General features: G+C 36.8%; 1 protein-coding gene across 3 annotated transcripts; it reads right to left on the bottom strand.

The window, feature by feature from the left end:
- Positions 1-5964: 5964 nt before the first annotated feature.
- On the bottom strand, positions 5965-16534 carry LOC115980060 (DNA repair protein RAD5A). Of its 3 annotated transcripts, XM_031102268.1 has the most exons (20): positions 15615-16520; positions 15374-15507; positions 14982-15117; positions 14726-14779; positions 14504-14650; positions 14261-14412; positions 14100-14184; positions 13734-14006; positions 13432-13578; positions 13134-13289; positions 10946-11013; positions 10021-10143; positions 9855-9954; positions 9603-9715; positions 9002-9280; positions 8651-8851; positions 8211-8304; positions 7999-8070; positions 7392-7490; positions 5965-6747 (listed from the first exon to the last, which is right to left on the bottom strand). In XM_031102268.1, exons 1-20 carry the CDS (start codon positions 16185-16187, stop codon positions 6625-6627), a joined length of 3129 nt encoding a protein of 1042 aa, XP_030958128.1. In that variant the 5' UTR covers positions 16188-16520; the 3' UTR covers positions 5965-6624. The 3 variants fall into 3 exon arrangements, 2 of the variants coding, with proteins under 2 accessions (XP_030958128.1, XP_030958141.1); XR_004089305.1 differs by lacking the exon at positions 5965-6747 and having other exon boundaries at positions 7463-7490; positions 7999-8087; positions 15615-16532; XM_031102281.1 differs by lacking the exons at positions 5965-6747; positions 7392-7490; positions 7999-8070; positions 8211-8304 and having other exon boundaries at positions 8759-8851; positions 9006-9280; positions 15615-16534.
- Between the last annotated feature and the right edge of the window lie 918 nt (positions 16535-17452).

Raw genomic sequence — 17452 nt, 5'->3', positions numbered from 1 at the left:
TCATTTTAATCTCTCAATTTTTAAAAATTATTGAACAAAGATATTTAAAAAAAAAACTCTCGCTCTTTAACATCTATTGAATAATGAAGTCATACACTCTTTTTTATTCCTACTTAGTCAAAATCCTTTAAATTCTAGAACACCTTATCCAATTTGAAATTAAATGTATAAAAAAAAATGTAGCCAAAAAAAAGCAGCATAGCCTATTATGAGAGATCTAATTTTCATATAGTTATTTTCATCTTTTAACTAATATTTGGGACTTGGTTAAAACTATTACACATTCAAAGACATAAATATTATATAGTTCAATATTTTCATTTATTAACTAATAATTGGAAAATTATTAGGTACTCCCGAAATACCATAAATACATATTCTCCCATTTCATATGAATGGTGGGTCCTACCATGAATTTAATTAGTGGGACCCACCATTCATGTGAGATTGGAGAGTACGCATTTATGGTACTCCGGGAGTACATAATAATTTCCCCTAATAATTGGAGTCTTCTTAATGACCTTAAATCGTTGATTAAATGGCTTAAAGGAAGAGTCAACTGAGTCCGAGTTATATATACATCATGTACATAAGAAAAATGGTTAACAATTTGAAAGAAATTTGATTTCTCTTTTTTTGCACTTGATAATGTTTGACTTTGTAACTCCAAATGGTTTTTCTAATGCTTCTTAAAATAAGATCCATCGGCTCCTATGTTCAAAAACTTTAATAGACATCTGAGAGTCACTCCAAAATGATTTTTCCTTATAATTGTTTAGTGTGTGTAATATTAGAGAAAGGAGCAGATTACGTTCAGTGTATCTGGTGTACTAGACTCATAGATATGGTGACACGTGTCACAATAACAGTGGGTCCAATATCACTGAATACTAGACTTAACCTGCTCTCATTAGAAAATACACACATCCAATAAATAATTAGGTGCTTAAAACTTATAAACACTTAAATTTGAAAAAAGAAAAAAAAAAGAAAAAGAAAAATATAATTTATGAATTTATTATGATTTTCGTGGATATGGTATTTGTACCATGTACAAAACCGCATGGTACGTTTTAAGCTAACTAAAACCATATGATGTGGGGTACATAACTTTTGACACATGAAAAGTCAAACCAGTTGCACAAAAACAAAGGCAGTACTATTTCCACGGGATTTTGCTTCCCTAAGCCCACCGCCTCAAACATGAAAAATACAATACAATCAATAATATTAATAATATGAAAAAGTGGGAAATAAATAAATTTTATAAAACCCGCTAGTATGGTTGACTCTGGAAAAAGCGAGTCGACTCAGAATTTAACCCGATCTCGTGAATTTTTTCAAAAAAAATGCCAAATAGTTAAAGACTTTAAAAGTTAGGTGCGAGTCTCACCACGAATAGTTGTATTTGCTTAAAGCTATGAAGGGACAAATTAGATTAAAATGGCGGGAAGTATGTCCTATTTAATGGAATTTCCCGCCCAATTATTTTCCAAGTTCAAAAACTTTGTCTCCATTGTAGATGTAATTTGTAACGGTCACTGTCCTAGTCCAACGGTTAATTTTAGTTCGGACTAGTCCTTGTAAAATTGGGAACAAGAGTTGATAGTTGCACAATTTGGACCCTAGATATTATATGATATATTTCTCAAAAAAAAAAAAAAATTATATGATATGATATGATAAATCATTTAAGCAAAAGTTATCATCTATTTCATTGAATCCCAAATTTGCAATCCAAATTTTCATGGGTTTTAAGGGTATGAGATAGTTTTTAAAAAGAGGAAGGCTATAAACTATAATTTCCACGATTATTGACCTGATATGTTGTAATTAGAGTAACATCATTTTCAACATTGTTCATATATAACACCACTTCTTTAACATATTGCTTATAAAATTAAAGCGCTGATTATTACAAACAATGTCTATGGAGTGTGTGTGCCACATCAGTTGAAATCGTGTGTTCAAAACACGATTTGAATTAAATTATGAAATAATAACTGAGATCATTCTCAAAAAGCTATGCCATCACATTTTCAATGGTAAGAACAATTTTCTTTTTATTCATATGCATAGGAAAAAAAAAATTGTTTGGAAAGGAGTAAACCTTTTTTTTTGGGGGGGGTTACCTAAAGTTGGGGGTATAGTCCAAAGGGTAAATTTAGTAGGAATGTCAAAATGTGCCAACTAAACCAAGTGTGTTTGAGAACAAAGCTTAAATTTTTGTTTGGTAACACAATTCTCATCTACTTGTCAGTTGCTTCACCCACAACCTAAAACTCACAATCCAAAACACTCGATTAGCTAGTGTTTCTAATAATGAGCTAATCCCAAAAACTACCAAATTTTGCCTTAAATTTCACCCTTGTCAAATGATCTTGGAAATCCAAAGCCATTACTATCAGTAAGCAACTACGACCACATGTAGACATCTTATCTTCCGCTGCCCAACAACTTAGGTCTTTAACCTTAAGGGCAAAGCAATGATTATTTCAAGATGAAAACTTAACCACAATGCCCCAAGCAATAAGGCCTTGAATGACTGGGAAGGTAAGGTTCCATAAGAACCATGTGATGGATACACTTGGTTAGTGCATGCGTACACATTCAACACCCCAAAACCCTAAAACCACTTTCAAAATTGATAGTAATCATCCAATCCTATGGGTGAGCATAGATTCAAGGGTATTTTTTGGAGTTTTAGGCACTACACCAACCCCCAAAACATATATATATATATATATATATATATAACCCTTTAAGCCACGAGGCAAGGCATCCTTTATGATCAACATATTTTCTTCTATTCTCCCTTCAATTTCTTTAAAATCAATGGCATGTTTGGATGGAGAAGGAAAGGAGGGGGAGTGGAGGGGAGTAGAGTAGAGTTGGTTAAAAATAAGCTAATTTTGTACTAAATCTACTCTACTCCCCCTCAATCAAAACGAATCATAAAAGTTTATTAAAATTTCTAAACCTCGAATACCCTCAGGAATCAAGATCCATGATTTATGAAATATGAAAATTTTCAATTAAGATATGCTAATTGTTGATGATCATTTTGGGAAGCCTAATAGAAAGAAAAAGCCCAGCAACATGGGCAGAAATGAGTTGGTAATTGGATAGAAAAGTCATTAACCCCAAGCGACAGAAATAATGGATTATAGGGCCATAAAATAAACAAATGGACCTTGAGAAAACAAACGGGCCTAAAGGAGCCTAGAAAGAGAGAAGTAGCAAACCCATGGGCAGTATGTGATGTGGAAAAGTGAAAATGGGTCACAGCAGGCCCGAAGTAATGAAAGTAAAGAAAGTAAGGGGTTGATGGAAAGTCCATGAGCCCCAAGGATGAAGGATAAAGTAATTGGGTCAGGGAAACCCAAAAGAGTTAGTAAAAGCCCATGGGAACAAAGGATTAGAAAGGGCCGAGGATGCCCAAGGAAAGTAAATGGGCCAAAGATGCCCAAAAGGAAAATGGGACATAGGAGCCTGCAAGCAATGTAACCAAAAAGCCCAAGTGACTATACTAAGTCATTTAAAGAAGAATAAGCAACAAGCCCAAAGAGGCCCAACAGGCTTGGGTCAAATAACACCACAGCAGGAATAACAGAGTAGTATGACAATAAATGCAAAGACTACAGAAAAGAGCAAGAGAATGGGCTGAAGGAGGAAAAGGCCACAATCAAGCAAAAGCCCAGCCCCCGAAGGGAGCAGGCCCTAAAGAATGAGAAGCCAGAAAATGGCTCATGCCATAAAAAGCCAAGGATGGGCAACAGAATGTGCAGACAAGCCTCCAGACCACGGCGAACACATGAGCAGTAGGCAGATTTTGGACATACATGGAAGTGAAGCACACGCAAGACCTAGACATCATCAGCCTGTACCCAGCCAATACAGGAGGTGGTGAGGTCATAGGTTAGAGGTAAGGGCATGGTTTGGCGGTGGGGAGAGGGGAAAACCTATTCTGGGGTTCCTGCTCAGGTTTTTTTGGGGGAAATGTCTTGCTGGGATGACATACCACCCAAAGGAAGTAAGGATGAGCTAAGACCACTAAGTGCATGCCATGAGGGATAGGAAGAGAGAGAGCACCCACACCGTAGCAGATAAGAGTGCCACGGTAAGCAAACAAACAAAATAGTCTTCTTTGTCTGGTGGCACAGCCAACACAGGTAAGTGGTAGTGGTTGAGCAATTAGCAAACTATTAAGTGGTTGGCAAGGACATCCAGACCAGACAAAGATTGTTAAAAGCTAAAATGGTAAAATCAAGTTACGACAGGCACTATATAAAGGACCTTTACCGTGCACAGCGAAGGGGCATCACGATCACAATCACAATCATGAACACGGTAATAGCAACCTCTAGGAGAGAATCGCAACAAATAAGTAAGCACTGAGAAAGAAAAGGAAGAGAAAAGAAAGAAAGGAAAAACTAGAAAAAATAGAGAAAATAGAGTATAAAATGGCAGGCATGCACCAATAGGTTGTCTTCTCTCTCCCTTTAACAGTCCTGCTCTCTGCCAAAAGCTAAGGATTCTTTTGGGCACAAGTCATTCAGGCCTATTTCCCTCAAAGTGATTAATTTCCACGGCAGGATTTTCCCTGAGAGATTATTCGCATTGAGGAAAAACGGTTTTCCCTCTTTGGTCTTGATCCTGTGACATAACTCGGCACATCAGATTAATCTTTTTTCCTTTCTTTTGCTAACTCGTGCCTCACCCATTTATTCCCACTATTTTCTTTACAAGGTGTTCCTTATTATTATGATTATCATTTTAATTGGGGATTATTTGTTCACTTTATCTAAAGGCAAAAACACTTTCTTTTATTATTATTATCATGTCTGCTTGCTATAACCCATCTGAAGTAGCTCTGTTCGCCATGAGCATCTTCTTGGCAAACGAAGCATAGTTCGTGCATAAGTCGGATCAAAGTGAGTTGCAGTTGGACCGGTCTCAACTCCCTAATCCAGAATACTTGGGCTCAGTACAATAGGAGGTAACCCAGCCCAACATTACAAAAAGGCCCTCCACACTAATATGTTATGAAATATGTTTTTTTTTTTTTTTTAATAGTTAAGGTATGCTAATATATAGTATATAAAATAGTTTTTTTTTTTTTTTTTTTTTTTTTTTTTTTTTTTTTTTTTTTTTGGGGTTGCCCTTTGAATTGAAAACCAATCTCCCAAAAATCCAAGAATTAAAGTTGACACCTAGTTTATATGTATGGCTAGCGCGGTCCCTTTCCAAAACAAAAATAATTTTTATTGTGCTCGCTATTATGGTGGGAGAGTCACTATTATGTGAAAGGAAGAAGCACACATTTATTGTGCTCCCGAACCACTGAATAATAACTCCTTACTCAATAAGGAGTGTTCAAATATACAATACATTGCCAAGTGTAAGACATAATTTACACGGAGCTTTAAATAAACTAAGCTAAAGTAGATGAATTGGCTCAAAAGATTATTTATAATTATCCATCACGTTGATTGACATTGATGAACAAAGTTTGAACAATCCACTGCAAGGCTTGATCAAAATCATTTTACATCCCACCACCAACACTTAGCCTCGTTTCTCTTATATTTCACCATTTTCCAGTAAATGAAAAAGCCTGTAGTACTCTTTCAAATCCCTACGCTCCTAGAGGGGGGGGGGGTATTAAGGTTTGGGGGAGAGTAATGTTTTTCCTGTCGTCAATTAAAATATTTCTCCGTTGATTCCTTTTAGTTGGGCCTCTCAGTTTGTCATTATACCCCAAGAGGTAGAAAGAATTACAATCCCCATCCCACCTAAAATTCAAGGAATTCGTTGATAACTAGAAATATTACTGAATGAAAAAGAAGATTGAATCCACTCCAAATCATGTAAAGGATGCTACTAAAGATACTTGGCCACTAAAAGTTTAAGATGAAATTAGACACAAAACCATACTTTGACTATTCACGAACACCATTGTCATTATGATTAGCTACAATATGCTAACCCTGATGCGACTAGCTCCATCTTAACACATTAAAATACTCTCTTATGATATACATATGATATACATTAGGTCATGTAGCCGTGCAATTTCGATTGAGAAGTGCTAAGTCCACAATTTTCACAAGTCTTAGGTGGCAAATTGTTATTGATTTTAATTTGAACCCGCCACTGGATATTTTCTTACTCACCAATAACAAGTAACAACCTATTACCTAAGATTTGTTGTGAAAGTGTTGTGGACATAGCATTTCTCATTTCGATTTGTTGCCTTTGAAGAGCTGACCTAACTTAAAACTTAGGTCTAGTAAATCAAATCAAATCAAATTGAATTCATTCTGTATCCATCAAATTACAAAAATTGACCACCGCTTAAAACCCATGGTGGAAATACATGAGCATGCAAGAAAATTGCATAGCAAAAAACTCTTGCCGCCCCGATCTGCCTCCGCAAGAAGTATAGCCTGTTGGCTTATATAAATAGGCCCAAGTCAACTTCCTTCAAGCTCTAGTGCCAGGTCAGAAGCCACTCATTTTACCAGGTCATAAACATCTTGATCTCATGCGCTCTTAGAGCAAAAGAGCATTCTCATCAAAGGACATCATGTGAAGGAACAACTATTATATTTCTGTAGTGGTCTAAGTAAAGAGCATTTTCAATTCCTCAATTCGTGCAGTTCTGACTTCTTGATCAGTCAAAGCTCCAGAAATCATCCGCTGCTTACGTGCTTGCACTGCTTCCATTCTTTCCTCTACAGTTCCCTGCCATCCAAAGCATTTAAACGAGTGTACACAGTTGCATCAGAGAGATATGACATAATTGGTAATAATGCTTACTGTAGAGTCCAAGACAAAATGTTTGCGACATATCTCCTAGCTTTACCCATGTAAAGCAAAAGGTCCTCCGAGCCTTGCGTTAATTATTATTATTGTTTTCTTTTTTTCTTTTCTTTTTGAGGAACAAAAAAGGGTGGCTCATGTGTGATATCACAGCCGACCACACCCCACAGATACATCGCCTGTGAGTACCACCAGCACATAATGGTGCCCGCAACTTGGACTCCACCCATGCACTTCGTTTTTTTTTAGAAACCAAAGTCCAAACCCCACACCCGTGGGGTATGAGGACTCGAACCCGCACCTGGCACAGTCATCAAGAAGGGGGCAACCACTAGGGCTAGTGTGGTATTGTTTTCTTTTGGTAGAAAGGGACAAGTTGCAATTCCGTTGGAAAATTCTAAACCCTATTTATGTTACCACTGAAGAAATGTTGAGTCAGCGACTCAGTGCAGTTACTAAGTTCAACTCTGTACTGCCAGTGTCACTATAAAACTGAAAGAATAAAACTAGAATTTCTGGCCGCATGGGGTAAGGATTCAAGAGAGAGAGAGAGAGAGAGAGAGAACCTTCACAATGAACCGTTTGATCATCACACTCTTAGTTTGTCCAATCCGATGAATGCGCATGACAGCTTGCTCCTCTACCGCTGGATTCCACCATGGATCCTACAAAAATGTCAATCAGATCATAAACACCAAATTCACCAAAGCAAAAATCACTTGCCCAAAAGAGTATTGGACATGGAAACTGAAGAACAAAAGTGGGAAGAAAACATTACTGCAGAATAGCTTATTTAAAACATATATGCAAGTTATTTGTAAAGGCATTATCTATCTCGTCTAGTAATTTAAAAAAAAAAAAAAAAAAAAAAAAAAAACAGATGCATAATTACACAATTTCACAAGCACCACCAAGTTTTCAGCATAAAAAAACTGATCCTCCTAAATAATAATGATCTGGCTAAATTGCCACCTAAGTCGGACATTATGAAGGTGCAAAAACCCCAGTAACCTTAACAAAGATTCATTTATATTTTATAACTTGCTGACAACCAAAAACAACAAGTTAGCGCTTATAGAATGAGATATACCAATGCCAATTCCTTGTGCTATTTCATACAAGGAAGACAGCATATCACAATGAAAAGTGGAAAGTTCAATCTCCGTTGCATACCAAGACAAAGGCATTGGAAGCTGCTGTTAGATTTATTCCAACTCCACCAGCCTTCAGTGACATCAGCAATACCTAATGCAATATCCAAGCTCCAATTATTAAACCCAAACCATTTGTTAGACTACTTTTCTTTACCCACAGTACAAAAGAAGGAAAATTACTGCATATTTTTTTGATAAACAGGAAAATTACTCCATAAATTAGTCAAATACCAGAATGTTGCTATCTTCTGAAAACTGCTTTAACACTTTTTCCCGCTGCTGCAGATTTAGAGTACCATCCAGACGAACAAAGGAAATGTTATTCCTGGACAAAAATGAAACTACTGAAATACTGATTGATGTGACAAATTACAAAGAACTGAATCTGATGGAAAAGTAAAATGCTTATATGAATTCACTCAGATCTCCTATAAAAGATATTCTGAAAGGAGAACAGCATGGTGCTCTAAGCTATCACAACCAACTGAGTTCATCTTCTCTAAGCAGCTATGAATTTTTACCAGGAGGAATCTTCTGCTATTCCAAAGAGTGTATACTCATTCAGCTCTTCTATAAAAGATATACTAAGAGGAGAACCTACATCGTGCCCAATTTCTATGACACAACCAAATGAGTTCCTTCATCTTTTCTAAGGAGGTATGAATTTTTACCGAGAAAGAGGAATCTGCAGGAGGTCAAGAAAGGCAGTCCACTGGCTGAAGACAATGCTCTTAGAGCCTGAAAAGCGAAGATTTTCAAGTTCATGCAAGAGAGCAACAACTTTGGATGACTCCACCCAATTTTTCTCAATATCGATCTGGAAACGACTCTCGGTTGGGGCTGTTATAAGATCTTGCTTACTAATGATCTTCCTGTAGAAGGAAATAATATTCAGAAATCGCATAATTGGAAAATTCACATCAAAATGACTTCAAGGAAAAGAATATACAAATCCTGTAAAAGAACATACAAAAATAAAATCCATATTTAAAACATTATGACAACTGACAACTTGAAGATACCTACAAACAGGACATAAACCAGAAGTAGGATTTCGCCAACTTGCCAATAGACATTCCCGACATAAGCGGTGAGCACAAGGTGTCAATACTGCATCTTCGAATGCTTCAAGACATATCGGACACTCTCCTTTCTCCCCTTTACGCAGCTCTTCCACAACCTCTTGAACATAAGCTCGTGAAGGCACATCTTTAGCTTCCCCTTCCTGGGCATTGTGGCTGCCTTTAAGGAAACGTTTAGCTAGCTTATTCAGATCAGAAAATTCTTGCGTATCTCCTCGACTGTCCAAATCAAAGCCACCCTTAAGCAATCATAATTGTAGGATTTTTTATTTAAACAAGATATAAGGACATTTTTACGGTTATAATCAACAGTAACATTTAACTATCATATGAACAATTATTATGGTCAATCTCTTCATGCAACTAGACATTTGGGGATAAGAATTCCTTGCTGACTACCAATTATTCAAAATAAAGTGCATTGATAATTGGCCTAAAGATCACCTCTATACCTTACCAGACCTCCATAGTACCATCATCATTGTAGCAAGGCATGAATATAATAACAATAAAGCTGGGGGGGGACTGAAGGTATACATACCTCATCACAAGAAATGGATGATCACAACATTGGCGAAGACGTAAAAGTAACTCCAATATGGAAGCATAGTTATGAAGAACCCGTCCTTGCTCAACAAATTGATCAAACTTCACCTGAAGGGATTTCATATCAACATATTACTCTTAGTTTTATCCCCCCTCCCTAGGTCATTGACATATTGTTCAAAATGTACCATAGAATATAACCTTAAAACAATAACACAGTATATAAAGCAATGACGGAAACGAGAACCTTAGATCTTCTAAAAAGGGCGTCATAAAAGTCTTTTTCAGCTTCCGTGAGTTCGCAATAGATAACCTGAATATCAGCTGGTGGAAGAACAATAATTGGCCTGCAACAAACAATAATTTTTAGAGGAAAACATACAAAAAAGTGGAGATAAGATGACATTACTCACCTTCCTTCTCGATCAGTGCTAGATTTTGTTCTCCTTAACATGATTGGCTTTAGAATGGACTGAACCAACTTTAACCCTCTCTCATCACCCTCCTCAAATGGTTTTTGAACAAGTTTGTTCCACCTAGAATATATAAGATAGACCAATCAAACAAGGGACATCTACATCAACTAACTTCATGGAAATAATAGGAAATTAGAAAGAGTGTTTGCTTAAACATATATGACACCCAAACCAACCCACATACACACAAAAGAATGCCAGGAATGAATGGCATCCACTGCAGAGGTTCCCTACCTTATCACTTCACTGCAGCTGTTATGTGCGACTTGGGGACATAGTGCTTTATATGACTAAATTCACATATAAACTATAATTTTTCATAGGGCCAATGTCCTGAAAATGGTTTTTGGAGTGCTTTTCTGGGTTGCAAACAAATTGCTGAAAATAAGCAATTTTCCTTGAAAAATATTTTTGACTGAAAATGGAAAATATTTGACATCAAAACTAATGGATTCTAATACTGGCAAAGGTGCAGCCATTAAACAAAACTCAAAAGAGGCCCGGTTTAAAGTATTGCCAAAATTTCTCATCAGAAAGATTAGTTTCTTATGTATCTCTTGTAATCATTAAATTTTTTTAATTTTAAAAAGCATCCTTTATTTCGCAAACTACAAAAAAGCATCTTCTATGAATTCTCGAAGGCTTCTCAGTACGTTTGATGTACAAAAATTGATAATAGCTGAGCAAAGGAAAATATTGCCTTCACATGCAAAATAATTTTTAAACAAAAATAGAGAAAAAATCCTAGATATAAGAAACCTCAGCAGAAATTATATAGAATTAAAAATAGCCATAACCAATTTTAGGAACTCCAAAGATCACAATATGTTTATTCTACACTAAAAATGGCAGCAAAACTTACCATGCCCAAGTTCCCCATGGTTCCACCTTCAAAAATCTAAGAAGACTGTAAATGTCCTCTAGGTTGTTCTGTGATGGAAAAATTAAATGTCAGGAAGCATAACAATGAAGTAAAACAACCACACCACACAAGTAACAAAAGTCACTATCTGCAAGATAAGCATCTGGCCTGCTCAATATAGCTTCGTAGACATTGGACTTGATGTCCTACCAAAACAAATAGCGGACTCAACAACAACATCTATATCTAAGAGAAACTAACCAAGTCACATAAGCAAGCCTAAATTCAAAACAAGTGCAGGTGCAGATGTAACACTGCAAAATAGTACATAAAACCACATAAAGTTGTTGCAGTGCTTAAGCTTAACAGCATATGCACAGGTATATCAGAAGCTGAAGCTCTCATATCCAGCTTCTGATATCAACATTTATCTCCCTTGAGATTTTGTATTACATATACTAGAGAAAAGTTTTACTTAATTCTTACAAAGCTTAATCAAGTTAATAAATGTCCATGGCATCCTTATTTCAGCAGATAAACTGAACGGTGCTTGCAAGAGAAAAGTCAAAAGGTACCACATGAAGATAACTTCATGCTTCAAGCATGACATCAGATGTGAAAAATTTGCAAAGCACATAAATATGCAATAGACCTTAAAGATCCAATATCATTTAAAACATGGATATTATATAATAATTAAAAGATGGAAAGTATTCTAATAATACACCATCCGTGATCCATCACATGATATAAGTATCCAAAGGAAGTTTTGGCCTAAAGGTCCCAAGTACCTTCCCATTATGGAAAAAGATCTATTAGATGTCAACTGTCAAGTCAACCATCCTGTTAGAAGCTTAACAAAAGGGGTTGGGTGGGAGCTCAGCTATGAAATAGACTTGAGGGAGAGAGCAAATACTGACTAAAAAAGACATCTAGAAGAAATAGTGGACGAGTTCGAAGGAACCTTTTTTCTTCAGATTTAGTAAAGTTGTTCATTTGATTGCTAAAAGGATTGCACAGAAGTACCAGAGAGAGAGAGCAGTGGCAACTCCAGGAATATTGTTCAGGGTGTTCTTGGGTGGGCTTGCTCTGTTACAATTTTTTTTTCTTTAGATTCTCTATTACAATTTTTTCTTTTTTAGATTTTAGTTCAATTTTTTTTTTTTAGCTTTTTCTTTTTGCTTGAAAGCAATGTTATGAATACTGTTTTGGACACTGTTTCGATTTGTTTAGTGGAACGGAATATTTCAGTACTGATCTATTTCGACGTACCATTTCAAGGTATTTCGGGGTTTCTAAAAAAAATTAAAAATAATATATATTTATATTTATATTTTCTTATACAACATAAAATTATTGATCCAAATAAGTAAACCTCAAATAAAACAAATCGTTTAGTTTTTCTTTTTTGACACTCAGATCATTTAGTTATTACATAACAATTACTGTTTTATAATATTAAAACATAAATATGTAATTAAATAATAAAAAACAACAACCAAAAATAGTACAATAAGAAGAAGACGAAAAGGAAGAAGAAGAAGTAGGGGCGACCTTTGCGATGGCTGGATTTGTTTTTTAGGCATTCGACACAGGTAATGACATGCTGTGCTGACGAGTTTGTCCGTTTAGGGATTTTTCTTTTTTTCTTCTAAAAACTGGTACCGGCCGAAATGTAACAAATAATCCACCAAAATTTAATTTTGAGAAATGATATGTCCATGGCATTTTCACAACATTTTTACAACAAATCCTAAGTGGTAGGTTGTTACCGGTTATTATTGTTGTCATAAAAAAGTAATTTTAGTGCTAGGTTCAAATTTGAACTAATAATAACTAATCACCTGTGATTTGTTATGAAAATATTGTAAAAATGTTGTGGACATGGCATCTCTCTTTAATTTTATTGGCATAAAAAAATTTTGAGGGTGTTCCTAATTTTTTTGAGGGTGTTCCTATTTTTTTTTTAAGGGTAGATAAATAAAAAATATTTAATTATTACATATAAATTTTTTTTTTCCAGGTCAGGGTGGTCCTAGAACCACCCTGACCTCTATGTGGCGCCGCCACTAAGAGAGAGAGAGGACACCCAACAAGTAGTAACATTCATTCACAAGAACCCTTTTTGGTTTACAATAATTTCCAAGGAAACTTGACCAGTTTACAACACGTTTCATAAAAACTTGACCTGGATGGGGGTGCCAGTAAGACACCAGCGACGATCAGCAACTAGAGCCGTAGCAGCCATAGAAATTTGGCTTTTAGAGGATTTTATGGTATGTGCCTCATCAAGAATCACTCTAAACCATCTAACTGAGTAAAGTCCACCATTGTCTTCAGCATTCTACATAGATAAACAGATACAACAAGAAAAATGCATTTGTTGATCTCATGCAAAGAAAGGTAGAAAATTATACTCAGACAGTTTCCATGATAAAGAACGAGTGTTTAAATTTTTTGATACATAACAAGAATGTTTAAATTACCTCTGCCAAGAACTCTGAGGCTAACACTCCATATGTGGTAATTACAACATCACTCTGAGCTAGAGTTCTTGCATCCTTTGGTCTACTTTGTCCATAATGAACATATAGAGACAAAATCCCTGGTTGTGCATGAGTCTCAATCTCTGCCTGACAATTCACTGAATCATTCAGACTGACTCTCATAAACAGAAAAGCATATGAGCATGCATATGCTTTGCTACTTATAGTACCAACTTTCAATGAAGCACTTGATACAATTATGCAGAATAACAAACAGTAAATAAGGATTCCAATACTAATACCTTCCACTGGCCTAGAAGTGTCATAGGACATACAATCAAATTTCCACCATTAATAAGGATGTTCTTTTGCTTCATCAACTTATCAAAACCTGAAATTTTTGTTGTCTTCTTTGGCGGATCTTGGCAGTGGTCCAACATACCACTGGGTTCACTATCTTCACTTGACGGGTGACTCATGTACTGACTACTTGATGATCCACCTCTTTCTGAATGAGCAAGGAGGAGGGATATGGTCATAATGGTCTTCCCAAGACCCATTGCATCTGCCAGAATCTTTAATTGCAAAATAAAGTCAATATACTGAGTTATAACAATGACGAATGGGAATTAAAATCAAAATTAGGTATGAGCCATCTCAGAACATACTCCTCCTCTGGCCATTTGCAGTGTGCTTGGAAATTCTGTTGTAGCATCACCTGAAAATGCATTCAAATAGACAACCAGCTCCCTCCTAGATAGACAAACACTCCCATGAATATAGAGTCTCAAGATTAGAGAGGATCAGATAACATAATGATCTAACGTACTTGTCTGCAAGACGGTATGCCTCCCAACATGGATGAAGTGTTGTTGCTGCCTCATCCAGGCATTGTCCCTTCTCCAGCTGAATCATCCAATGAAGAGCCTGCTTTTGGTAGGGTCGAAGTTCACATTGAAGAGTACCAGGGGGATCCATTTCCTATAACACATCTCACTTTTGAGTAATTTCACCTTCTATAGGCATAAGCAAGCCCCACTAAAGTTCAATATCATCTAAGAAATGGCGGTACCTCTAACTCAGAGCAATTTCCAACACCAACAATGTTGTCGAGATCAGCATCCGAAATGGACTCCTCATTTTCCACTTCATTTTCGTTTCGAGAAGGATTCGTAGACTTGTTAACGTGTAACAATGAGGCCCGAAGACCAGAACTATCCTGTTAAAGCAAGATTAAGCTCTAAACTCCACCATGAACACAGCCAGAAAAAGAAAGCTTTTAATGTTTCCCTACCTCCAGGTTTAAAGGCCGCTTCCTTGTGTACAAGTCACTGGGAGTGAATTCTGCCTAATTACAACCAATCAATAAAGTAAATAAAAATTCAGTTACAACTTCTACGTAAAAGCTCAGCAGGATACAATATATGATAACAAAAAGATGCTAACTACATCATATATTCAAATTTAGCAGCACAAGCAGCATCTATGATCAGATTAAAGGAATAAATTTGAAGGAGAAAGATGAAACAAGTAAAATAACAAATTATCACCTTCTTAGAAGGGATTAGTCCGAGCAACCGGAACAAATTTGGGAGAGGATGAACTACTGATTCCTCAGCAGCATTGCTGGCTGCCTTGAGCGAATTCTGGTGATGCTTACGGAACATAGAACTATTGAGGTATACACTAGATTGAAGACAATATGTAAATTCATCAACCACTGTATACACCAACCAGATACAACATTATACAATTCAAAACAAAATCATATGCAACACTATCTTAACCATGCTACCCTTGTCATCAATTTCTCGACCCCAACCTAGTTAAGAGGTGAAATTAACCAAAACATCTTCGAAAACTTACGAGTCTATCATAAAGATAACGTAATTACATGAAATCAAAAGCAGATTATCATCATTAAGTTAAAACCTACATTTACCTTATCGACAAAAGAATCGTATCCATTATGCCTAAAACATCAGGAGAAGATTTACAACAACCTTCAACCTTAACCTTCTTATCTCTCACAAGCGGCAAAAGACACCGTGCCCATTCATTCGGTATTCTACCAATCTACCACGTCGCCAATCAATTCAAACACAACATATCAGACTCAAATTGATCAATCAGTCACATTCACAATCAGTCAGTGATTCTCAAATTACTATTTTCCACATTACCTCGCCGGATTCTATGGTAGAAAACCTCACAATCTCCGAACAAGCCCCCGCAGCGTGCTGTCGACCCTTCCCGAAAACCTTTCCCGGCGACGGAGAACGAGAAGAACTGCTCTTCAGCGGGAACGTGAACACCACTTCATCACCAGTCTTCACTCTCCTCCCTTTACTCGTGGACAGCCCGGAAACTTCACTGCAACCTACGAACCACCACTCGTCCCCAAGCGAACTCTCTCGACTCACGTCTTCTTCTTCGACGAAACCCTCACCGGAGTCACTAACGCTGCAATCAGTAGCATTTGCTTCGCGCACTATCGAATTCGAATTTGAATTCTGGTTCTCGAAGCCGTTTCGCTTCGAAGAATTCGAAGCAACGGTGCGAGAAACTCTAGGGGTTTTGGGAATGGCTGGTAATTCTTTTGATTTGAAATTGGGCGTGTCGAAGATTATGTTGATCGCGGCGGTGGCGTCGTTTTTGGCCAAGTGTAGGGCTCTGATTATGTCCATGTCGGAGTATTCCGAGCCCACGATGGATCGGACGGTGGATAAGAGCTCGTCCGTGACCTTATTCCCCATCTGAACAAAACCCTAAATTTGAACCCTAATTTCCACGTGTACAGTTTGGGATTGCGAAGTTTTGGAAGGACTGTGAGACCCAGGGTGAGTGGTGAGACTGGGGACGGTGAAGGCAAAGAAAGACAGGGACGGTGGTGCTAAAATGCGCAGCGGTGCAAGATAGCGATGGTTTTGAAAAGTGGGGAAATGGAAAGTAGAGAGACGGCGGGTCTGGGTTTAGAAATGGCGGGGAAAGTTGGAGAGTTAATGCGTGTGACATGCACGTGACGTCGTTCTATTTCCCGCCATTTCTATATGTGAAGTAAAAGTAAAATTGTAGTTAATGGCAAGGTTGGGTCAAGGGCAATTGCGCACTAGAACGTTGTGTTGTGCCCTGAACTCATTGAAATGTAAGGGAGAGGCTTGTGTGACTGGACATGTTAGGATATAATTGAACGTGTGTCCGTATTTCAATGTATCTAGTAGAATTAGTCACTAGATACAAACTCAACCTGAAATGTAAATACGTGATAACGGATCTAGTTTTCTGTGCATTGGATTTAAGCCAGCTCCTTAAATGCATTTGTGATTGGCTAATTGCTGGTGAAACATGACATTGTCTTGATAGTGAAAATTGGGGTTTTTGGGTTTTATTTTTTTTAAAGAAAAATCATTAAGCGATTTTTTAAATATTTTTTATTGAGAAAATAAGCAAAATATTAGAAAGCAAAGAGATCCATGTGATATTGGGTGTTTAACAAATAAGTACTAGTTCTTGATCCATGCTTTGCAAAAAAAAAAAAGATGTGTTGAATTTATAATGACGTGATTGCCCCTTTGCATTAATGCCAATCTGGGATAACATTAAACAATAAAATTATCACAAAGCCTACTTGAAGCATCAACTCTTTATACAATTATAAGGCCAACAATAAATGCTAGAAAGGGAGGTTATTTATTCTATAATAAACTGCATACAGTTAAGTATGCCACAGATGATGAAAGAACATTTGGAAGAAAGAGAAAAATCCTGAATATAAGGATCCTCATATAGAACATCGATCACTATTATTCGAGCACAGAGCATGAAACCTTTCAGCAGCATTTCCTATTGGCTGCAGAGATGAATAATGGGATTAGCACATAGCAGTTGAGACTAGACCACGTTTTTCTGCTGTTGGTAAAACAAGATGTGAAACCCAATAAACTGGGATATGCTGCAAACTGCAAAGTCAATTGCAGAACCCATCCATCTTTTGCAAGGAACAAAGCTTTGGGGAAGGATT

The sequence above is a fragment of the Quercus lobata genome, chromosome 1, assembly GCF_001633185.2.
Source record: "Quercus lobata isolate SW786 chromosome 1, ValleyOak3.0 Primary Assembly, whole genome shotgun sequence".
NCBI classification, from domain to species: domain Eukaryota; kingdom Viridiplantae; phylum Streptophyta; class Magnoliopsida; order Fagales; family Fagaceae; genus Quercus; species Quercus lobata.
The sequence above is the reverse complement of the archived record's forward strand: the minus strand, read 5'-3'. Positions and strand labels throughout refer to the sequence as shown.

Bases quoted from the DNA above. Each gene is read 5' to 3' on its own strand.
- LOC115980060 (XM_031102268.1), bottom strand. From the start codon at position 16,187: ATGGGGAATAAGGTCACGGACGAGCTCTTATCCACCGTCCGATCCATC. The intron at 8,852-9,001 runs GTATCTTCAAGT...TTCCTTCTACAG, and splicing joins GGTTTATGTCCTGTTTGTAG to GAAGATCATTAGTAAGCAAG. The intron at 6,748-7,391 runs GTTCTCTCTCTC...TTTGGATGGCAG, and splicing joins TCAAACGGTTCATTGTGAAG to GGAACTGTAGAGGAAAGAAT.